This window comes from Contarinia nasturtii, unplaced genomic scaffold, assembly GCF_009176525.2.
Source record: "Contarinia nasturtii isolate CC-2019 unplaced genomic scaffold, AAFC_CNas_1.1 Cnas_scaffold_533, whole genome shotgun sequence".
Lineage (NCBI taxonomy): Eukaryota > Metazoa > Arthropoda > Insecta > Diptera > Cecidomyiidae > Contarinia > Contarinia nasturtii.
In genome coordinates this window covers 1,650,328-1,674,118 of record NW_022197885.1, presented here as the reverse complement: position 1 = coordinate 1,674,118, position 23,791 = coordinate 1,650,328, and the positions used below count along the sequence as shown (strand labels likewise).

Below are 23,791 nucleotides of genomic sequence, written 5' to 3'. Positions count from 1 at the left end.
ACCGGTGAATTTTGTGTTCCGCTTACCATTCCACCATTTCCAATGGCGTCGCATCCACCCATACTTTGTTCGTTGTCGTCCAAAAGTGTTTCAATCGATCGCAATAGATTATCATCCAATTGTTCATCTTCCTCGAAAAATGGCACGAGTTCACTCATTTTGATGTGTTTCTCTTGTGAATTTGATTAATTATCACTTGTAAAATGTTCTTGCGTTGCGGTTAGCAAATTGTGTACTGTTCGCCTTTGTCTCAAAGTCAAATCTGATTTTGCACTCGAATTTAACAATGCATTGATGGTCTGACTGCTCAAATGAACAAAAAAAACTCTAACGGTTGTTTTGTAGTTTGTCTCACATTTGCCTTCTCTCAATCGAAGTACAGAAAACGATTTGTGCATCTCACAACATAGCACATGCACACATACACAGAATAAAGTCGGTGTTGTATTTTATTCGGAGCATCAAGTTACATGAATAAAATACATTCTCTGTCACTGTTACACTTTTACTCTCAAAATGCTGGACATTTGAATTTGCTTTTATTTTGTCAAACGATTCGCATAGACACGTGAGTTTTGTGTTTGAGCACGACTCACGCGAGATAAGAAAAATATATCAGACATAATGTTCTCGATTGTTCCCCTTTTTTCTATTTGCGTATCGCGGTGTAGTTAAGTTCGGCTGTCAATTGGCTGTTCGTGTCAAGAGCAAACAACGTGTTTTCGTCATTCACATTTATTCATTGTTCTGCTGTGCGATTGGTGTGTTCTTGCCCCCGATACAGATTTCTTTCATCAAATTATAAGTGATTTTTTTGCCGGTTGCTTACAATTTTCTCGTGAGAATTTTTTATCAACTTAATAAATAAAAGTGAGTAAATTTCATTTTCGGTATTTTTCTCATTATGATTTAAGATTTTTCGGCTAAATTGTGTGAAATTAAGTGAATTTCATTAGAAACACATATCATTTCATCATATCATCATAGCATGTGTGTGCCGCTATTAACATCAAATGATAAAAAGACATCGTGCGTTGCCTAGCGCACAATGAGCCGCGATGCCGGTTACTAGAAATTTCTTTGCATGGAATCGATTACGCAATGAAACCAATCGTTGTATCATTCAATTATTGTTGCATATTCTCAACGGAGAATCATATATTTCAAGGACTTTGCAGAATATTTCAAGGATTTTTCGGCTCGAAACTAAATGTTTTTTTTTTCTTCAAGAAATCATCCTCATATAATTGTTAATTTGTAATTTTCCATTATTTTAAAATCATTTTTGATATTTTTTCAATTTTATGCAAAGAAATACGATAAGAATTGAAAAAAATAAGAAAAACAACCCGATTACATTATCTCCAATAAGATTTTGATATAGTAAAAATTGAGGTTATGTTATACGGTCACGCATTATCGTTTAAAACCTTTGATCTCATTGATATTAAGTGGCTGGCATTTGGTTGTATTCCATTGTAATGAATAATTCAACGAAATAGAGTTAAAAACTGGTTTCACCATAAATATATTGCACAGATACTCTTTGAAGTGTAACCAGCACATTTGCAATTGCTTAAAGTGTTGAATTATTGAATCTTTTTCATAGATGTATCGTTTACCAAATGTTTTGCGTTCGGCTGCTGCCCGTCAATTGGCTGTTCGTTCATATGCCAAGGATGTTCGTTTCGGTGCTGAAGTCCGTGCACTTATGTTGCAAGGAGTTGACGTTTTGGCTGATGCTGTTGCCGTCACAATGGGACCAAAAGTAAGTCCTTTCCCTTCGTTTACTCGCCAAATTTCGTTAATTGAATGAAAAATTAAAAAATGATGTGCTTATTTTCGTACACAGGGTCGTAATGTGATTTTGGAGCAATCATGGGGTTCACCAAAAATCACAAAAGACGGTGTCACCGTTGCCAAAGGCATTGAATTAAAAGATAAATTCCAAAATATCGGCGCTAAATTGGTGCAAGATGTTGCAAACAATACCAATGAAGAGGCCGGTGATGGAACCACAACTGCTACAGTTTTGGCTCGTGCCATTGCAAAAGAAGGTTTCGAAAAGATCTCAAAAGGAGCCAATCCAATTGAAATTCGTCGTGGTGTCATTTTGGCTGTGGATGCCGTTAAAGAGAATTTGAAAAAACTTTCGAAACCAGTCACATCACCCGAGGAAATTGCACAAGTAGCCACAATTTCGGCCAACGGTGACAAAGCCATCGGTGATTTGATTGGTGAAGCGATGAAAAAAGTTGGCAAAGATGGTGTGATCACTGTTAAAGACGGCAAAACTTTGCACGATGAATTAGAAGTGATTGAAGGAATGAAATTTGATCGTGGTTACATTTCACCATACTTTATCAATTCATCGAAAGGAGCCAAATGCGAATTCCAAGATGCTTTGGTTTTGGTTTCGGAAAAGAAAATCTCATCGATTCAATCGATTATTCCAGCACTAGAATTGGCAAATGCACAACGTAAGCCATTGGTCATCATTGCCGAAGATGTAGACAGCGAAGCGCTCAGCACATTGGTTGTGAACCGATTGAAAATTGGCCTTCAAGTGGTTGCAGTGAAAGCACCAGGCTTTGGTGACAATCGTAAGAGCACATTGCAAGACATTGCCATCAGCACTGGAGCACTTGTGTTCGGCGATGATGCCAATTTGATCAAATTGGAAGATGTGAAAGTTAGTGACTTGGGACAAATCGGCGAAGTTGTTATTACAAAAGATGACACACTATTGTTGCGCGGTAAAGGACAAAAAACCGATATCGATCGTCGTGTTGAACAAATTCGTGATCAAATCGAAGAAACCACATCTGAATATGAAAAGGAAAAATTGCAAGAGCGTTTGGCACGTTTGTCATCGGGCGTTGCTGTTTTGAAAGTTGGAGGATCAAGCGAAGTTGAGGTCAATGAAAAGAAAGATCGTGTTAACGATGCTTTGTGCGCAACTCGTGCTGCTGTCGAAGAAGGTATTGTTCCAGGCGGTGGTACCGCTTTGATTCGTTCCATTCCGGTTTTGGACGGCTTGAAGGGCAAAAATGAAGATCAAGTAAGTTTTCACAGCAATGCTTAACCTATTTGAAGCAGACATAAATGTATGAACCAATGAATTTTATTTATCAACAGAATACTGGTATTGCAATTGTGAAACGCGCTTTGCGTATGCCAGCCATGACCATTGCCTCCAATGCCGGCGTTGATGGAGCTGTTGTCGTAGCCAAAATCGAAACATCACCACCAGAAATCGGTTATGATGCCCTCAACAATGAATATGTAAATATGGTTGAAAAAGGCATCATCGATCCAACCAAAGTAAGCGCATTCATTTTAATTTAAGCTTTTGTACAGCACAGAATACGAAATTAAATGTTAAATATTAACGTATCGATGATTTTGTGTAGGTCGTTCGCACCGCATTGACCGATGCATCTGGAGTTGCATCACTTTTGACAACAGCAGAATGTGTCGTCACCGAAATTCCAAAAGAAGAACCAGCCGGTGGCGCCCCAGGAATGGGAGGCATGGGCGGTATGGGTGGTATGGGTGGTATGGGAGGAATGGGAGGATTCTAAATGTAGAAAATGCTCACATTTCATCACATCATCACAACATTTATGATTCAGCTAGCAGATCATCAACAGTGAGAACAGGAACCATTACACTCCGTACATACACAAACACACACAAAAATACAAAAGCGAAATTTCTGTTCATTGTTAACGACACAAATTAATAATAATGTAAAATTGTTAGATACAAAACAAAATGACTACAAAAGAAAGAATGTTGTAGAGATTAGTTTATAAAACCAATTTAAAAGATGTAGAGTATGCAAGAGAGACTTGCGTACGTTTTTATTTGAATAATTCCGTTACGAATTGTTAAGCATTTAAATAAGCCAAAAGAAAGTAAATACACACACAGTGAGAGAGAACAAACAATCGATAACTGCAGTTCAGCTATTATTCGGATTGCTTTGAGTTTAGTAGAAATTTAAGAGAAAATAATAAAATTTAATTCAAAAAATAAACAATTCCACTTTTATTTATTGTTAAAAAATCTTAGAAAAACAGCGCAAATCACTAAACGAACAACAAATGGATTTCTCAAAATAACAAGAAATTGATTTTAACTAAATAACATGTGCATTCGATTTGCCGCAAATAATTGTTACCAAACAATATTCCAAGTAAACAATTTGTTGTCAATCTATGGCTATCCGAATTAGTTTTCGTATCCAGGCGATTTGTATCAGCAATTCCCTAGCAACGGATTGTTTCTACACTCAATCAGTTCCACTCTAATCGAAGACATGCAATTCAGTTTAAATCGTTGCTTCAACATAGATAACTGCACTAAAACGAAAATGTATTCATTATCGTTGATAAAACAATCAAATCAATTGGATAAAAGTTCATCATCATCCGCATTATCACATCGAACGTTTGATAAGAATATCACTGTACGCTTTGAATTAAATGAATTTGATACAGTGGCTCAAGTGTATCCCGAACTAACGACAATCGAAGAGGTTCTCGACGATGTGTCGTCAAAATTTCAATTGTTACCAAAATACGTATCGATAAAGCAAAAGTTTGGTCCAAAACTACCAAAAACCGCCAGACTATATCAATTGTGTACAAATGACTTTGGTATTTTGGATGTTGGACTTAGTTTAAGCGATTTGGCCAATCACATCAATGAAAGTATACGTGTCGAACACGAAAAAATTCGACTTGACACAAATTTATATTATCGGTAAGCTAAATTTAAGTTATTAAATATTATCATCGTCAAATTAGCAGTAAAACACAATAGATGACATTGAAAGAGCGAGTATAAAATATTGTTTGTTTTATTTCAGACAAAACCTATTGCCCGACTTTATATCGGTGACCATTCCCGATAAAGACGATCCATTGAACTTGAAACGTATCATTGTGGAAATTATAAACATTCCGATAATCAAACCATTTTTAGGTGGATACATAAACAAACAAACTGGTATATTATCCATGTGATTGTTTTTGTTTATAGGCTTTAAAAAGAAAACATGTTAATTTTTGTTTTCATGTAAAATTGAACATAACGCATGCGAACGGCACCAGACACAAAGTGATGCAACCTTGTGTCATAATGAATTAGCATATTTATTAATGAAAAAAATTGAATTAACTTGATTAATAGGTGTTGTTTATCATAATGCTTACACCCAAACTGGCCCATTGAAAGAGCAAATTATCAAATACAGTGGCTTGATGACCCGAGACACCCAAACAACCAATGATTCGGTTGGTAAATTAAACCGTTACTTCTTATTCGTCGAAATGATAACAACCCAAAATGACGAATAGTTTTGTTGATTGGACACTAAAAAAATTGCAATAAAACTACAGTAAATTCTTTTCAATAATATGTTGTATTTTATTAGATATTGAGCGGTGACTTTTGCAATAAAAATCAAATGACGGATCCAAAAAACGATAACTTATCGAAATTGAAGAGCAATCAAATGGCTATTGTAATCCAAAGATCATTTCGGCTTTATTTATGGAAACGTTTCATTCACAATCTTTCAGTAGAACGAAGGTTTATCGCGTTTAAAGCAAAAAAAAAAGTAATTTATTTTAGCTGACATCAATAATTAGATATCTTTTGAAAATTGTTAGAAGCCGACAAAATGAAAATAATACCGAAATAAGAGAATTAAAAGATCAATGTTCGACGGAAATTTCACCGGTAGACAAGGTCATTGTGATTGGTTCGCCGCAAACACGAAATGATTTCCAGTTATTAGAATCAAAGGTTCAGAAATGGAAAGAAAGTAAAGTAAGCGATGTGCAACGAATTTTCAGTTATTCTCTTTATCATCATGCGGTTTGTTTTTTCATCTCTTTTGTTGTTCTACAGATTGAATACATTAAAGAACATTTTGTTGATAAGGTCAAGCAACAGCTGGAATTTTCAAAGTTACTCGAAGACGAAATTCGAATTTTAAACGAAATCGAAAGAAAACGGAATAAAATACGCAAAGAAGCATACGATAAGCACATGGATGAAATGTTAGATAGAATGGGCGCACCAATCAGATGGATTGGCTATAAAAGTAAATTCATATTTCAATGTGAAATGAAAAAGAACATGGTATTATGGTTCGTTGTGTTTTTTTTGTTATATTATAGATATTAAATGCGAAATGGATTTGCTGCAATGCCAAAAGATCAGAAAACTGACCACTTTGTATCGACAACTTAAAACATCCGAACCGAAGATTGACCGCATTGAATTTTTAAACGAATTGTATATGATTTTGACGGAAGAACCACATTCCAAAATCTTAGACGAGGTATAACAAATGTTGATCACAATAATTGAACTCATTTAAATGAAGTGCGACATTTTCAGTTGCTGGACTTGTTGAAACGCGAACAAAAAATGCTGTTGGCATGCATCGATAAAGGAACCGTTGAATCATTACGCTGTCGCCAAAATGAACTTTTTCGCAGATATATCTCGTTGCAAAAGGTGTATAAGCCACCATCACCAGATGCAGCCACATCCTATGTTAATCATTAGGCAGAAATTTGCATTGTTTTTACAATTTTCGGTTGTGAAATAAAGCCATGACCAACAGGTCATTGTATTGTTTAAATATCATAAATTCACACTTTTGACTCACAAAAACATCACGTTTCAAACGTTTGTTATAATCAACGACATTTTTTGTGTTCTTTTCTGAAAATGCACTTCGTCGCGTGTGATTTATATGGTTTTTTGTTGTTTGCACTCCAAAAAAATTACTCGTACCCTAATGTGCTACTCTGTTCCTCTTCGATTTTATTCAGCGTCTATTTTGAGTAAAATAGAGGACAAAACAAGCAGAATTTTTAAAAATAAAATTGGTGAATGCCAAAAACGTAGACATCTTGCCATTTTGCTATAAATGTTGATGCGATTGCATATCAATGAAATACTATGCTAAATTAAATGGATAATAAAATAAACTCCTACTATTTCTGCCAAATTTAATTTTACACGTATGATCTTTTGCTTAAAAGTTCACATTTTTTGTGTTCTCTTTCATTAGATATTCACAATTAATTAATTGATAAAACTATTTAAAAACAGATGGTTACGTTTATTGGATTATGTTTTACCATGTCCCCGATATTTAATCAAATAAATTCGTTGAGAGATTATTGCACACTATCTCTGTATCTATACGTACGTACATATCTATAGATATGTCATAATAATCGTAAATCGGTGAAACATTGAAACAATGATTGCTTGATGATCGAGTGAACGAAATCGACTAAAATTCACAATTTTGCTTGATTTACTAAAGACAATAACGACCGCATGGGTAACTAACATGCTATTAACCATGTCAGATGCTAATTATAATATATAGCATGTTTTACGATAGATAGATAATATGTAAATGTCGGTCGAAATGATAGTAAATGGTTTTAGCACACTGCAAAGAGATATTGTCGAATTCATAAGACCGGCGAATGAAAGGAAAATTGGTGTGCGAAGTGCATAACATGGGATTTAAATTACACCATCAGTTGATTGGTGATCTAGATATTTTTAAATAAAGAGAAAAAGAAAGAAAAAGTAAGAGACTTTTAATTGAATAGTGGGATTTTTTTTGGTAAAATGATTTTGTATATAAACTCATTCATTTCGATATGAAAATTCAGTTTTTTTTCTTCACTTGAATTGAGTTTTCATAAAAAAATCGAAAAAATGAAGTTTTTGGTATGAAATATACGAGCGATTTACTTGACAAGTGTATAACTAATTTATTTTTCCTTCAATTGTGCTTTAGATTGTTTGTATTTTTGCTGTGGTGACAAGCAGCATGGCTGCAAGTGTTGATCGAAATAAGCGAGGCGTTTATGGAGAGTCTGATTCACTTAGCTCAGGATACGAACAACCGCAACAACAAGGATATAATTATGAACAACCTCAACAACAAGCGTATAGTGTTCATGAGCAGCCACAACAAGCGTACAATGTTCATGATCAGCCACAACAAGTTTATAGTGTTCATGAGCAGCCACAACAAGTTTACAATGTTCATGAGCAGCCACAACAAGCGTATAGTGTTCACGAACAACCACAACAGCATAACGAACATGTTCATGTTCAAACTGTGCCGGCGCCATATCCAGTTTATAAAGAAATTGTCAAACATATTGATCGCCCATATCCAGTACCTCACGTGGGTCCTTTGTGTTTTATTGTCTTCCATTGTGAAAAGTTATATTTAATTTCAAACTAATGACCAAGTTTTCAATATAACTTTATAAACAAATAGCCATATCCCGTCATCAAAGAAGTTCCAATTGAAAAAGTTGTAGAAAAATTGGTGCATGTGCCACAACCCTATCCAGTTCCTTACCCAGTCGAAAAATTAGTTGTCCAACACATTGATCGCCCATATCCGGTGGAGAAAATTGTTCCACAAGTATGTGCAATTGTGCATCTATTCTCATGAAGAATAATTGACAATTAATTGGATTCTTTTCTCTCTCAATTTCAGCCATACCCAGTCGAAAAATTAGTTGTTAAACACATTGATCGGCCTTATCCAGTGGAGAAAATTGTTCCACAAGTATGAATCATTGAATATTTTTATGAAAATGAATATTAATTGACGACTATGTTAATAATACAATCACTTTTTCTCTTCTTTCTCAATTTTAGCCATATCCCGTGGAAAAATTAATTGTTAAACACATTGACCGGCCTGTACCACAGGTATACTTAAACATTACATCGGATGTTCATCAATTTCAAATAGGAATTCACACCCATTAGAAACATTTTGAAAAAGAATTTTCCTCACGATTTATAACCAAATCCAAATAGGATCATATATGTAGATAAACTTATATAGTTCTTTTTGAGCTTTACGAGAGAGTCGTTTTCATTTTAACATTTGCCACAAAGTCATTTCCAAAATATGAGTCTAATTAATTTTATTTCATATTACAGCCGTATCCAGTTGTTAAAGAAATCGTGAAAATTGTTCCCGTTGTGAAACACGTGCCAGTACAAGTTCATAAACAACCAAAAGTATGTACTTAAACCATAAAATACATGCATCCGAAACTAAATGCCATTTTACATTTCTAGCACTATACTGTTATTTTAAAAAATCAACAGCCACATGGATGGGCTGCACCATCATCACACGGCTACTAACACATTTTTGATTCTTTTATTGTTATCTTTATGAATTGTTAAATATCAAAATGTCATGAATAAACACGTGCAGATAAATTATGATCTTCTTTTTCCATTGATTTTTAGCACTGAACTGCAATCTTTCACTGCATTCAGTTTACTTTGGCCCATTATTACGCTCCTTAGTGAAAACACAAAATGTCATTTTAGACCGATTTATTTCATATCGCAATTTCATACTACACCCAAAACATTGGCTGTGAGAAATTGGAACATTGGACGCTGGAAAAATTATGGCTTATTAGGTCCTGTCAAATGTACACGTTATATGCATATCGCATGCGATTTACTAAAAAAATAAGGAAAAATTAGCAATATTAGAGCCCATTTTTCCTAGATTGGACGTCTATACACAGCGTCTAGAATTTGATATTATTATCTTCTTCATAATTTACGACGTATGAAATTTAGTACAAAATTAAAGAAATGAATATGATGATATAATAGTTTTTTCTATAGTAAAGAAGCCATTAGAAAACCATAGATTTATTGCCTAAAACGATAAAAAATAAAATTCACATATAGTTGGCGCTGCATTCTATGCAAATTTGTTTTCCGTTGCAACGGAATAAGTGGAAAGAATACGTTTATTACATAGAATGTAGCGCCAAATATAGGTGAATTTTTTTTTATCATTTTAGGCAGTAATCTTATCGATTCTTTTTCAAAAAAATAATTTTATACGTCGCAAATTCTAAAAACGACATAATAGTTTTTTCTATAGTAAATTTTTCAAAAAAATAATTTTATGCGTCAAATTAATAAAAAATGAAAGTTTTAAAAAGAAGTTTTTTAAGAAAAAATTAAATATGAACACATTTGAGCGTGCCGACCACACTCTTGAAAAAAAGAGGTGCCACCATTGGCTCCAGGATCGAATGTTCAATTGGAATCAATTCCGCCAAATAATTTAATCAATTCAATTTTAGAATATCTGGATCAAACCGACGTTTGGTCTATCGTCTCGTGTAAACGAGGTGAGGTTGCGTTATCAAAAATTGTTGAAAAGGAAAACGGATGTGATGTAGAATTTAAGTATATTTTTATTATAATTATTCATACCATTTCATTTCGTACGAAAAACTTCTACATAAAGTAGTTAGTTTAATTGTAAATATCCCGTCAGGAATGGACCCCTCAAATCTTACAAAGTCGATTTAACAGTTTTTTGGTATGGAATTCTTAAAAAAACGTGGATGAGAAAAATATCAATGCTAAGGTATTTTTGGATGCTGATTCCGAATTTCGGGGTTTCCGGTCAAAAAAATCACATCTTGGAGGGCAAGGGTCCTAAAATTAATTGCTGCTCATTAATTCAAATTTTATATTTTTCACCCCCAACATACCCCCCAAAGGGTTTTTCGAAATTCGCACGCCCTGATAGTGAGCCTGATATATGAGACACCCTCATAACCAAACTACACCCACAAAATGAAAATTCCTTTTTGTCCCTTTCAAAAATCTCTCTTTGCAGGTTTTTATGAACCGGTGAACAACACGAGCACATTTTAGAAATAATAAATTATGATAGTTTTTTTATCGATGCGATAGAAAAACGAGAAAAAACCACTTTTTAAGAATTATTCTTTCAATATTGATAAGAAATTACCATAAAAGAAAGACGAAAAGATGATTAAATGACAAATAGTCAAAATTTATCGCAAATAATCCATCGTTGTGATTTATCAAAAAAAAAGATCAAAAATGAACCGGTTTACAATTAGAAAATGATATGAACGCATTCTCATAAAAATCGGTATAAAATAATATCCGACAAGATAAAGTTCATTGGCTTTGTTAAATACATAGCGGTTTTTGTTTTCTCTGTTTGAATTCTATTTTGGTTATGTCCAAAGAAAGAACAACCTAACCATACCAATTGGCCTTGAAATCTTGTTATAAACATATGGTCTTAAGGCAATCTCAGAGAACTTCTCTGAGAGAAGTAACAACCAGTTTGAAAATGGTCATGTAACATTACATCAGCTGTAAGATATACTCAGCTGTTTCTGTTTTGTAACACAATCGTTTATCGTTGATTTTGCACTGCATGCCATCCAAAATCATTTTATAAATTGAAGATATTTTCCCAGATTAATTCGATATTAAATATGCTTTGAAATTTTCACTAATTGGCACTAGCGTGGACAAACGAAAGAAAACGCAAAAGAGACATTCAAAAAAAAGAAGAATCGATCAAATGTGTTTTTTTTTACTTTTGATTCAACCGAAAACCTGTATTGTATGAAACCAATAAAGGATTCTGGCGTGTGAAAATTCACCAAATATATATTCATATTTGTTTAAAATAAAGTTGAAAACGAACTCCGGTTTTTTAAATGGTATCATTAATCTTTTATTTAATTTTATCTATTTTTTGTTTGCCATTTATTAAATTGGATTCAATATATCAGAACTGGTTCTGTGATTCATTTAAAATTCGCACTCCGAAACCGAAATGAGGCATGACATTTTAATTAAATTATGTTGCGTTGTTTTTTATTCAGATATTTTTAAGCTGTCGCAGGATTCAATTTAAAATAGATTATAGGCAACAAGTGTTTCTTAAGCTCTGTGAACTTTCGATTTATTATAAATTGAAAGACATTTGAATTTTTTTAAATTATTCAATTTTTTTTTATTTTTTCCAATTTGGCATATATATACAAGTGGAAACGAATAACAACATTCAAAAGATGATGCCGCCTAGATGATTATTTTGGCAGCATCCCATCTCTTTACCAAACGTTAAAATGAGTTCATGTGCTTAGTATTTGTATCCGCCATCTGGTTGGGATTTTTGTTGTTCGCAGACCTTAATTTCAACTGGGACGCGTTTCTCGACTGGTACATCTCGGTATTCGACACGTTCTACTGGTACTTCTACGACTTTCTCGACTACTTTTTCAACTGTGTATGGCTATTAAATGGAATTAGTAAACAAAATAATACGTTATTAGCAGAAAATCGTAAAACTTGGCATATATTTGGCGTGTGCCTTGTGGCATTTAAATATTTGAGTCGAATTAAAACATTAAAATATTTACCATTGGTACTGGGACGTCACGGTACATGACTTTTTCGACTGGAACGTCAACGTATCTTGGAACTTCCTTGAGGACTTCGTATGGCTGGAAATGAATCAGAAAAAATTCAAATTAGGCATTCTGTTATTTATACCAAAGTCAATTAAGATTATTTACTTGTGGGACTGGAACATCACGGTACATCACTTTTTCAACGACCTTTTCTACTGGAACTTCAACTTCTACGACTTTTTCAACTGGGTAAGGCTAAAGAGATAATGAAAAATAGAAATTAGGAATCTATTGTGTGTTGCAAAAAGTTAAGTTAATTTTACTTACTTGTGGTACTTTCTTTTCGACTTCAACGACTTTCTCAACATCGTATGGCTGTAGGAAATAAAAGAAAAATATATAAATATAGATACGTCGATAATTTAAAACATTTATGAGTCAATTCAAATTAGGCATTCTGTTATGTATACCAAAGTCAATTAAGATCACTTACTTGTGGGACTGGAACGTCACGGTATTGAACTTTTTTAACTTCCTTGATGACTTCGTATGGCTAAACGAGTGATAAAGGAAACAAATTAAGAATCCTGTTATATATACAACCAAAGCCAAATGCAACTGAAATTACTCACTTGTGGGACTGGCACATCGCGGTACATGACTTTTTCGACTGGAACGTCAACGTATCTTGGAACTTCCTTGAGGACTTCGTACGGCTGAACGAGTGATAAAGAATACAAATTAGGAATCCTGTTATATATACAACCAAAGCCAAATGCAAATAAAATTACTCACTTGTGGTACTGGAACATCACGGTATTGGACTTGTTCAACGACCTTTAATCAATTAAATCATTTTTTTAAAAATCAATTGAAAAAAAAAAACACAAAAAGAGCACAATAAAAGCTGCAACCAATGTTTACCTTTTCTACTGGAACTTCGACCTTTCGAACTTCTGCTACACATTGTGGTCCTTGTGTTGGTGGCAAGTATGTTGGTGCTTGTGGTTGTGGTGGACCGTAATGTGGTGCTGGTGAGTGTGGCTGTTGTGGTGGCAGGTAGCTCTGTGGCAAAAGGCCACCCATTGTGGATGCCGTCAAGGCAAATAAGCAGATCTATAAAAGCACACACAAAAAAAATACACACAACATATTAATCGATTTGAACACAAGTTTCTTATTTCATGTTAAACAAATTTCGATAAAATTCATTCTCACCAAGAACTTCATTTTTCTCCAAATGTTTGTTTCAACTGTTATTTCTTGAAAGAAGAAATTTGGTTTGATCTGTGAATCGATTGTCAAGCGCTTTTATATCAAAATCAAAGCGCACCCCACCATACTACCGTTCCACTACTGTACCATATCACACGCTCATATTGGCTCATCAAAATCAAATTCAAGATCAAGCAACACAACAATTTGGTATCGTCGCTGTCGCCTTTACTGTTGTCATCACTTCAGCCATTTGTGTGTGTGTGGATTGGATATGGCCATTGGACAATTCTATGTGTTTACGTGCAGACATTTCTCTTTCATTTCATTCTTCTCTTCTGTTTTGAGTTTACAAAAAAATCGATCGGTCATTTACATTTTATCTGACGCAATTTGCATACATTATGGTCATTTGGCGATTACCGGTATTTTGGCTACAGGCAACATTATATACATTCATTTCTATCAACCATATGACGAGCACAGCCTATTTTATATGTTATAATAATATAACGCAAACGAAGAAATATTTCCGTTTATCTTATTTTGTACATTTTTCGTTACGGATCCACATTTTGAACTCTGACATTTCTCCGTGATTATTCGATAAAAAAAATAGCCTTTGTAAAACAGTGGGAGTTTATGATGTCAAAATCTATTGAATACATTAACTTCATCAATTTTTGGACTGATGAAAGAAAAAAAACTGATCGAATGCAACGCTCATAGATGCAATCAATTTTATCTTTTTCTTTTGTTATTCAACGACCATACAAAAAAAAAAGCGAAATCATTTTATCGCTTTATCAACGAAAAGGTAAATGAACGAAAGCGTGCATTAATTGGTGTCAATTTAAAATTAGTTCCAAAAAATCATAGAATGTCACCAATGTCGTATTAAATATCAATTATATAGTTAATTTATTGGTGGTGTACAGAAAGCGTTTGCATTGTTTGTGTCAAATTAAAAAAAGGTGTCAGTTTTTTGGTGTGCAAAACTCAAAAAAATTCAGCCTTGGTATACATAATATTCGATCGTGCCCCAACTTTTTTGGCCATGAAGAAAGTGAGTTTCGTGAGATTCATCATTCTATTGTGTTTCGTTAATTATTTTCGACCGAAATCGATGACGATTTCGGAATTTATTTTTTTGTGTGCATAAAATCTACATTCTTGAAAGAGTTACGTATTACATGCAGATATCATATTTTATGTGGGGCCATTCAGGGACGTCACTGTGGCCAAACGTAATTTCGTTAAAGTTCATATTTGTCACCATCGTTTGGAAACCAGTTCGATGCGATCGGGACATTTATTTTCTATAGAACATTGCGAAATTGCTCATGTTTCATATTTCACAAAGAAGAGAGAATGTGGTTATCAAACAATGTATTTCGAAGATGTTAAAATCATAAAAATCAAATCAGGAAAAAAAGCGTTGAATGGCGCTTGTTATAGCAACACATTCGCTTGAAATGAATTTTTCATCAATGTAAAAAATGAAATTAGTTAATAATCGAAAACTCTGCTAATGATTCAAAATTTGTAAATTGAATGATTAAGAGAATTTCCCAAAAGTTGTGATTCCTATTTATAAATTATTTTCGATATTTCTTCTGAGACATAACCGGACACGTTTTTTTCACACCATACGCCCTTTTCAAATCCGCCAAAAAATCATTAATATTTCAAAATAGAACTGGTTTCTCACATTAATTTTATTTTGATGATTCTCGATCGAATCTTTCTTTTCAAAGGCAAGAATGTTTTTTTTCTTCTCTGTTCTCTCTTTTAAATGTCAACATACTTTAACCAATTTGAATATTTGGTGCCTAAATGCGTATTAGCAAAATGAACGAGAATGAAGCGTGCATTAATCACAGCTATATAAAAAAATTGTTTTCGCAAATCACAATGACTGCTGCGTGTTAATGTCTTTTATGTTAATCATAGGCTTTTATCTCATTATTCTCCAAAATATCCAAATGTTTTCTTCACATCAATCGTGTGTTTTTTTGGAATGTAGATCATTAAGCGCTGGTCTTTAATAAAGTATCATCATTATAATGATGAAAAAGACAGCAAGGCCCTCACCTTCAAAACTTTACTGTTATACGTGGCAAAAATGTGTCGAAAAGAGTGCATCCTTGCAAGATTGGCCTTGTACATACCGAATTGAAGTTTATTTTGAGCTTTTCCCAACTTATTGAAATCGAATTTTGTTTTGTAGCAAAGGCAATTGATTTCCATCATTATGCAAAGATCGCTTTGGAGGGTTTACGTGACTGTTGACCATTCTTATGATTAAAAGTTGCGTAATCACAGAAAACAGTAATGAAGATGAGGCAAAAAAAACAACAACAAAAAATCTGGTTTACATCTGCAAAATATCATGCGGTGATATAGATCGCTGAAAGAGATTTAACGTGTCAACAATGAAAAATAAAGTTAATAAAAAAACATTGGTGATAATTTGGATAAAATTTACATTTTATTTGTGGCGAATGAATTCTTCTTTATTGTAAGCGATGGTAACAACATGTAGAATGCCGTTCCAATTATATCCTAATGATATTCAATTTTGATATTTATGCATTTTGATGATATGAAAGAACAGCTTATCGAAATAATGGCTCAAGGAAACAGAATCAATAAACATCCAGTCAGATATCAATTTTATGTTCTTTTATATTATTATAGTTCATGAGAAAACCATTGTATTTTTCATCACACTTTTTTTACTTTTTATGACTAGATAAAAAAATACTTTAAGATTTTAAATTTTGTGCCAAAAAAGAAACATAAAATAAGCTTGCATCTGTTAAAGAGCTGTGAAATCATGTCCAATACATGAATATAAAAAGAAAAGGCTGAAAGACAAAGAGACTGCTGAAAATCAACTTAACTTAATAAATTCAAAGAGAAAATTTGTTTCGGTTTTAATTATCGCATGTGTTTTTCTTTTATTTCAAACAAAACATCATATTTACAAAAGAACAAAATGAAATTGCTTAGTATCCGCTGATTTCGTGTGATTTGAATTCCTCGCAATAAGGAACGTGGACTGGTACTTGTACGATCTGTAATTTAAATCAGTTTAGATTAGTCTTATTGAATAGTTTTGGCTTTATTTGTCAGCCCTTACCTTTTCTACTGGACGATCTACGTATCTAACTTTCTCGACTGGTTTTTGAACGACCTGTAAATAAAATGAGTTTAGTTTGGTTTTATTGAGTAGCTTTGACTTTGTATCTTTACCTTTTCTACGATCTTTTCAACTGGAGTTGGGACTGGCACTTGACGATCCTTGTAAACGATTTTTTCTACTGGTCGTTGAATAACCTTTTCTACGATTTTTTCAACTGGCATAGGAACTGGCACTTGGCGATCTTTGTATACAACTTTCTCGACGATCTGTGTAAGCAGAAGAAGAAGAGAAGCAATTAAAAAATTTATTTCACTAAAATTCGTGCGAAATGTGTACCTTTTCCACTGGTTTTTGGACTGTAACAATTTTTTCGACTGGGGTTGGTACTGGCACAACTTTCTCGACGGTACGGACTCTTTCAACTGGGGTTGGGACTGGCACTTGACGATCTTCGTAGACGATCTTTTCAACGATCTGCGTAAAAGGATGAGAAACGGTTAAAAAATAAATTCACCAAATAAATGAAATTAAGTGAAAATACGGACCTTTTCAACTGGAGTTGGGACTGGCACTTGACGGTCTTGGTAAACGATTTTTTCGACCGGGCGTTGAATCACCTTAATCGGAAGTAGAAAGACAATAACATTTAATAAAATGAATGTACTAAACAAAAACTGATGAAAATACGGACCTTTTCTACGACTTTTTCAACTGGCATAGGCACTGGCACTTGGCGATCCTTGTAAACAACTTTGTTTACGATTTTCTCTACTGGCACTTGAACAATTTGTGGTTCACATAATTGTTGTTTTGGCTTTTCATAGTTGTAACCTTCTTGGGCCATGGCGACTGCCACCAAGGCGAATGCGCAGATCTAAAGCACAACAAATAAGAAAATCATATTAGTTACTTTGAATCATCACAAATTATCATCTTACAATAACAAAATTATACAAGTTTCATTTCAAATAAAATGATCAAGTGTTTATTCTCACCAAGAACTTCATTTTATCCAAATGTTTGTTTCAACTGTTATTTCTTGAAAGAAGAAATTCGGTTTGATCTTTGAATCGATTGTCAAGCGCTTTTATATCAAAATCAAAGCGCACCCCACTACCGTTTCACTACTATGCCATATCACACGCTCAATTGATTGGCACACCAAATTCAAGATCAAGCAACACAACAAATTGGTGTCGTCGCTGTCGCCGTCGTCGTTGCTGTTGTCATCACTTTAGCCAGTTGTATGTATGTATATGGTCGTTGGATCACACGTAACAATTCTATGTGTTAATGTGCAGACATTTCTCTTTCATTTCATTCTTCTCTTCTGTTTCGATTTTACAAAAAACAAACCGATCGGTCATTTACATTTTATCTGACGCAATTTGCATACATTATGGTCATTTGGCGATTACCGGTATTTCTACTCTAATGCTGCCTACTAGATGCTTTCACATATATCAACCAGATGATACTCGGCCTATTATATCTTATAAGAAGAAATATTTCCGTTTATCTTAATCTGTTACGGATCCATATATTGAACTCTGACATTTCACTTCGAATGTTTGATAACAAATAACATTTAAAAAAACGGTGGGAGTTCACGATGTTAAAATTTTGATACTACACTGAAATTTTTTGATTAAATTATTTGAAATTTTGCTTTGTTATAAGAGAAAAAAAGAAGATTGATTACAACAAACTATCCAAGCATATGCTAAATTTATCTCTTTTTGTGTTTTTTATTCAAAAAAAGCGAAAAGAGTTTTATCATTTTAAAGGTAAATGAACTAACAAGCTACGAAAAGTATAAATATATGAATGGATGCGGAGAGCATGAAATGTCATGCAGTGTATTAATTAATAATTAATTTAGTTTTGGTGAGCATTTAATTTTTTTAAGGAGATATCATTTTAAATTGGGTTGATTTTTTTAAAAAAAGATCGTCCTCGCAAACAGCATCTGGCGCCATTTCAGGCCGGCCATGAAGAAAGTAACACTTTCAAACATCCCATTGAATTCAAATGGAAATTGGCGATGATTCCGGAGTGAAGAGTGCAGAAATTCATACGATATTCATACGATTTTGATGACATCACAGTGACGATACTTCGTTAATAAAGTTCAACATCAACATTTTTGGAAACCAGTTTTGGTCTATGGTTTGTCTTTTTCGTTTGGATAGAACATCGAGAAATGTTTCGCATTAGGCAACGACGCAGGCGAAAAACATGCTTCTGAAATGTTGAAACGTGTGCAATAGTGACGTTACACAATTGATTGTGATCGTTTGGTTATTGATTCATCGAAGGAAAAAAATGCTTACCATTAGAAAAGCAACAAAATGAAATGACGAACGATGGAGCGTTCAACTATGAATCTTTTTTTACACATGAGCAAATATGAACCAAAGTTTAAATATAGGAAAAAAGTTAGCACATTTCGTCCGATCGAATATTTCGGAAAGCTTATTTCCGTGTAAATACTATGAAAAGAATTAATTTGTTTTATTTTGTTCCCTTAATTTCAAATTAATAAGTGAATAAGAAAATGTCACATCGTCCAACTGTAAATAAGAGTCAATCAAACCGATGCGATATTTTGATAAGTGGCATAATCATGCTCATAAAAATCGGTTTGGTGCAAGATAAGGCAACCTTATATTTGGTACATGCTATTTTTTATGCATATCATTTTGTTGATGAAAAAATATTGAAATTTTAAAAAGTGTGCTAAAATGTAAATGTCAAAAATGACTTCGATGCAAAACTATTTGAGTTTTAAACTTGTTGCTCATCATTTCTATTGTATGAGTAACATTTATGAACTCAACACCCTTCTGGTAAAAAAGAATCACATTTAATTAAACCACATTTGAAATCTAGCGCATTTTCGTGGATAGAAAATAATCATTTTCTATTCACTCATAACTGTTTGGTATAGCTGTTTAGCGTTGACGTCCTTCAGTCTTGATATTGACACAGGCCACCTTTTCCGCTCAGATGAAAAAAGGCAATCTTCTTAAATGAGTAATTTAATTTGATTTAACCAAGATGCATTATTAACATATTTGAATGTTGACACATTTGTTTTTATATTATTAATAACTTGATCCAATCAGCATTGTTTCTGTAATCTGCATAAATTAAAGAAAAATGAACGGCAACGAAATGCGAATAGCATCCAATTCAATGATAGCATTTGATAACTGATTTAATCACGTTTGCGTGGAGAAAAAAATAACCGTTTACCGTTGATGCCTTTGATCCGTGTGAAATATTTTATCCGTTGAATTGCAAACAAAAACCTTTAATTGTTGGATTTCAATAAAATACTGGTTCACTAACTGATTATGGCCTTTTAAACACTCCACTCGTGATTTTATAGACGAAATCCGTACACAAAATAAATCACAATGTTACAAAGTAAATTAAAAACACCTGAGACACTTGAGCTGTGTAAACAAAGTGTTTGGCATTTCGGCGCGTGCTTTGAATAATATAGCGGATCGCGTGCTTTAAACGGTTAAGCCATCAAAGGTTTTTGGCCAAATTTACCGAAATGATTAGAACTTATGAGACTGAACTACAATCCGAATATTTGTTGCCAAAATATGTTTAAATTATTTATTCAACATATTTTCCTAAAGGCATATTTCTGTCATTTTTCTTTTTTCATAGAATCTAATCTCATTAAAAATTCATTTCGAACTTTTATGTGTAAACTATAAATAGTCGCATGGCAAAATCAATTTTTTAACATAGCTTCAAAAAATGAGTTTACAAAGTGGTTTATCGATTTATTTGTCTACACATGTCATGAATAAAAGAGCAATATATCACCAAAAGCTAGACCAAAAGTCATTTTTTATTGAGTATCTCTTTGAAATTCGATCAATTGTATGTTTAACAAATAATTTTTAGCAACAGCGAATACGAAAATATCTTTTAAAATGGATATCGTGAGCATAATTTTCGATAAGATAAAAAAATATATTTATAGACTAATTCTCTTTTCGGTTCAAAATGTTTAAACATAGACATTTCTTGACATTAAACATCTCATAAAAAATGATCCACCCAAAAATAGAAATTACAAAAATTTTGAAATTTCCAAACTTTATATGTCAATGTGAATTACACATTTTAGATTGTACATTCTACGAAATTGAGTTCCGTTTTTGAAAATGGTAACGTCTACCAGATTTATACAGATTAAACCGAAACCGGTATAATGACAGGAATTCATCGGTGTTCCTTTATTAATTATTCGATGACAATTGTGTGAACTGACTGATATTTAAGGTTATAGCCTTTAATTGTGCGATGACACTTGATATAAATAGTGGCGGTAAAATAAAGAAGAGGATATTTGTAGCACATCGGATCAAAATATTGTGAAGTATGTTTCACATTTGGTATTTGATGAGACAATATTTTGCATATAAATGTTTTTGGTGATCATTATGAATGCGACCTAGAATAGTTGCAATTTTGAATATGGCACATTAAACATGCAGACAGCTTTCAAATTAATTAATGACATATTGTGTTATAATATGGGCACCGAATTTCTCTATTTCGGACGAATAATTTTCGGCGAGTTTTTTCATTGTTTCTTTTTGGTTGAATTCTGCCAAGGGTGGATCCTTGGAATTCAAAGTTTGTTGGACAGAATATACTTTCTACGTTCATAGTTTTCCTATTTTTGGCATGGCATCATTAAAATTAAGCAGGATTTCTTGGATTGACCATTTATTGCTCATTGATAAAGTTATCTTAAATAATCTTTGACATTAAAACTGCAGTGAATGGAATTTATTCGAATCATCGATCGATCTTCTTACTTAAAATTGATTTATCAAAGGAGGTTTTTTTTTCAAAATCAGATTTCGAATCATTTTTGGAGCTTACGGTCATAAATATTTTACCACACAGATTTAAAATAAAACTAGATTGCTACATTGTCACTACTAATGACATATGCCACATGTGGAGAACTACTTTGTGTACTGACCTTTTGTTTATGTGACGGTTATGCAAATTAAAAATTGAAATTGGTTGTAAATACCAAAAAATGTTATAGTTTCGCTATGGATTGATAAGCGAATTTATAAACATTTGATGAATTTTTACAAAGAATACAATTTAACATTGAACACAATAGTTTTTTTTAACATTCCAAACAATTCGCCGTGTCAACAATGCTAGCCATCAAATGACAATAGAAATCGGTATTGGCCGAAAGATGATATGTTATTTTTTGAATCATTTAAATTATGTCAATTGATTCACAGCATCATAAATATGCCATCGTTTGCCACCATCATCACCTTGTCATATATTTTTTTCTTCGAACACATTTTCACGAATAAAATTGAATAATAATTTTGACGTGAAAAAATGACAATGGGCAATATAGGAATGATAAACAAACATGAAATGAAAAACAATTCACACTAGTTGGTTTCGAATAGAAAATGATGGACCCATTTCAACTATGTTAGTTTCAGCAGGTGATCTTGCTTTCTAATAAAAAAAAATTGGCGTCTTCCATGCTTCAACATAGACAAATGTTGCAAAATTAACAATTAATTTATTCAAACTTTTATTTTGGTTAAAAAATGCGTTATGTATTTGAATAAAAAAAAGATAATAAAAATCAAATAACAATGAAAGTATATGACTAGTTCTATAGCGAGATAATGACATTTATCTAGACCATCCGTTCGACTGAGGTTCATCCCATCCTTGTTGTTGAGGTTCATCCCATCCTTGCTGCTGAGGCTCGACCCATCCTTGCTGTTGAGGCTCGACCCATCCTTGCTGTTGAGGCTCGACCCATCCTTGCTGTTGAGGCTCGACCCATCCTTGCTGTTGCTCTTTAACGAGCAAAGTGTAATGCTTCAAATGCAAAAGAAGTTGAATTAGTTAATTGAAAAATAAAGTTGAAATAACTACAAACCTTTGGTTCTTCATGATGAATTGGTACTGGAACATGTTTAACAACCTCCTTAACAACGGGATAAGGCTTCATAAAATGAAATTTATAAATAAATGGGACGATTAAAAATGAGTTATGAGTTTTTTTTTCACAACTGTTTAACGACTTCTTTTTTCAAATTAAATAACAACGTAAATTAATTAAATCGATTAAATTAGTCGATTTAATTTTAATGACTTCTCATTATCAAATATATTAAAAGTTTGCTTAGAAATAACTTGGATGTATACTCGTAAGACCATTAAAAAAACTTACCACTGGACGGTCGACATGCTTGACAACTACTCGCTCATATGGTACAGGCACAATTTTTTTAATGATTTTTTCGACTGGATATGGCTTGAATATATAGATCATATAAATTTATCATTTTTCTTTTTTATCATATAAATTTATTGACGATTCGTACCGTTTTCTCAAGCAATATTATGTTTTTACTTTGGGTCAATGTTATTCGAAATCGTTATTTGATAAAAATGAGTTCAATGCATGAATTAAAATTGATTTTTTTCACGCGTAACTACCTGAGGAACTGGCACATGTTTAACCACGGTCCTTTCAATTGGAACATGAACGTGTTTCACCACCGGATAAGGCACCTTCACAATTCTAACGTGTTCGTGGTGTGGCTCGACATGTTCATAGTGTACATGTTCATCATGATGATGGTGAGCTCCTCCGAAAATTCCGCGTTTACTTCTCTCCAAATCTGCAGCATTGCTGGCCACCAATAAACCAAACACGGCAACAATCTAATAGAAGAAAAGAACAACACACAACAATATTTCTTCGTTACTAATTGATACAATATTTGTAATTTTCCTTGCACTCAAAATCAATCTTTTTTCGCACAGTTTTTTCAAGAAATTTTTTAAAAGGTTTTTCAATCATACCAGAAACTTCATATTCGCAACGTATACTTTAATTCAACTGATATTGTTCGAAGTTGGAAAGTAACTTGATTTTATCGATGAAAATTACAGTTGTTTTATATTTTGCCAAAAAAGCCCCACTTTGCATAATATTTCTTTACAAAAATAATTTCGATAAATACCGTTATTTATTTTTGTCTGGTTTCAAAATAAATCGGTTTATTTTAAGATTTGC

The 23,791-nt window shown here is 33.1% G+C and overlaps 6 protein-coding genes across 9 annotated transcripts; 3 read left to right on the top strand and 3 right to left on the bottom strand.

Moving 5' to 3' along the window:
- Positions 1 to 678: 678 nt before the first annotated feature.
- LOC116339875 (heat shock protein 60A) lies at positions 679 to 4,056 on the top strand. Its single transcript, XM_031765952.1, has 5 exons — positions 679 to 870; positions 1,610 to 1,768; positions 1,853 to 3,061; positions 3,139 to 3,324; positions 3,414 to 4,056. Exons 2-5 carry the CDS (start codon positions 1,610 to 1,612, stop codon positions 3,582 to 3,584), a joined length of 1,725 nt encoding a protein of 574 aa, XP_031621812.1. The 5' UTR covers positions 679 to 870; the 3' UTR covers positions 3,585 to 4,056.
- Positions 4,057 to 4,378: 322 nt separating this feature from the next.
- LOC116339690 (IQ and ubiquitin-like domain-containing protein) lies at positions 4,379 to 6,588 on the top strand. Its single transcript, XM_031765718.1, has 8 exons — positions 4,379 to 4,770; positions 4,877 to 5,016; positions 5,200 to 5,303; positions 5,444 to 5,610; positions 5,682 to 5,889; positions 5,962 to 6,118; positions 6,195 to 6,358; positions 6,418 to 6,588. The coding sequence occupies exons 1-8, from the start codon at positions 4,379 to 4,381 to the stop codon at positions 6,586 to 6,588; spliced, it is 1,503 nt and encodes a 500-aa protein (XP_031621578.1).
- Positions 6,589 to 7,747: 1,159 nt separating this feature from the next.
- Positions 7,748 to 9,312, top strand: LOC116339804 (mantle protein-like). 2 transcript variants are annotated; one of them, XM_031765858.1, is made up of 7 exons: positions 7,748 to 7,779; positions 7,850 to 8,245; positions 8,342 to 8,491; positions 8,567 to 8,638; positions 8,731 to 8,784; positions 9,022 to 9,102; positions 9,163 to 9,312. In XM_031765858.1, exons 1-7 carry the CDS (start codon positions 7,768 to 7,770, stop codon positions 9,229 to 9,231), a joined length of 834 nt encoding a protein of 277 aa, XP_031621718.1. In that variant the 5' UTR covers positions 7,748 to 7,767; the 3' UTR covers positions 9,232 to 9,312. The 2 variants fall into 2 exon arrangements, with proteins under 2 accessions (XP_031621718.1, XP_031621719.1); XM_031765859.1 differs by lacking the exon at positions 8,567 to 8,638.
- Positions 9,313 to 11,910: 2,598 nt separating this feature from the next.
- LOC116339572 (repetitive proline-rich cell wall protein 2-like) lies at positions 11,911 to 13,597 on the bottom strand. 2 transcript variants are annotated; one of them, XM_031765527.1, is made up of 9 exons: positions 13,530 to 13,597; positions 13,236 to 13,427; positions 13,107 to 13,148; positions 12,944 to 13,027; positions 12,805 to 12,864; positions 12,639 to 12,686; positions 12,477 to 12,566; positions 12,321 to 12,404; positions 11,914 to 12,193 (listed from the first exon to the last, which is right to left on the bottom strand). In XM_031765527.1, exons 1-9 carry the CDS (start codon positions 13,539 to 13,541, stop codon positions 12,041 to 12,043), a joined length of 765 nt encoding a protein of 254 aa, XP_031621387.1. In that variant the 5' UTR covers positions 13,542 to 13,597; the 3' UTR covers positions 11,914 to 12,040. The 2 variants fall into 2 exon arrangements, with proteins under 2 accessions (XP_031621388.1, XP_031621387.1); XM_031765528.1 differs by lacking the exons at positions 12,477 to 12,566; positions 12,639 to 12,686 and having other exon boundaries at positions 11,911 to 12,193.
- Positions 13,598 to 16,453: 2,856 nt separating this feature from the next.
- Positions 16,454 to 17,790, bottom strand: LOC116339590 (mantle protein-like). Of its 2 annotated transcripts, none has more exons than XM_031765559.1 (7): positions 17,670 to 17,790; positions 17,366 to 17,548; positions 17,220 to 17,291; positions 17,011 to 17,148; positions 16,869 to 16,940; positions 16,672 to 16,725; positions 16,454 to 16,606 (listed from the first exon to the last, which is right to left on the bottom strand). In XM_031765559.1, the coding sequence occupies exons 1-7, from the start codon at positions 17,679 to 17,681 to the stop codon at positions 16,538 to 16,540; spliced, it is 600 nt and encodes a 199-aa protein (XP_031621419.1). In that variant the 5' UTR covers positions 17,682 to 17,790; the 3' UTR covers positions 16,454 to 16,537. The 2 variants fall into 2 exon arrangements, with proteins under 2 accessions (XP_031621419.1, XP_031621418.1); XM_031765558.1 differs by having other exon boundaries at positions 16,785 to 16,940; positions 17,670 to 17,789.
- A 4,520-nt stretch (positions 17,791 to 22,310) lies between these two features.
- On the bottom strand, positions 22,311 to 23,673 carry LOC116339852. Its single transcript, XM_031765919.1, has 5 exons — positions 23,578 to 23,673; positions 23,209 to 23,436; positions 22,940 to 23,023; positions 22,646 to 22,711; positions 22,311 to 22,584 (listed from the first exon to the last, which is right to left on the bottom strand). Exons 1-5 carry the CDS (start codon positions 23,587 to 23,589, stop codon positions 22,393 to 22,395), a joined length of 582 nt encoding a protein of 193 aa, XP_031621779.1. The 5' UTR covers positions 23,590 to 23,673; the 3' UTR covers positions 22,311 to 22,392.
- Positions 23,674 to 23,791: the final 118 nt, after the last annotated feature.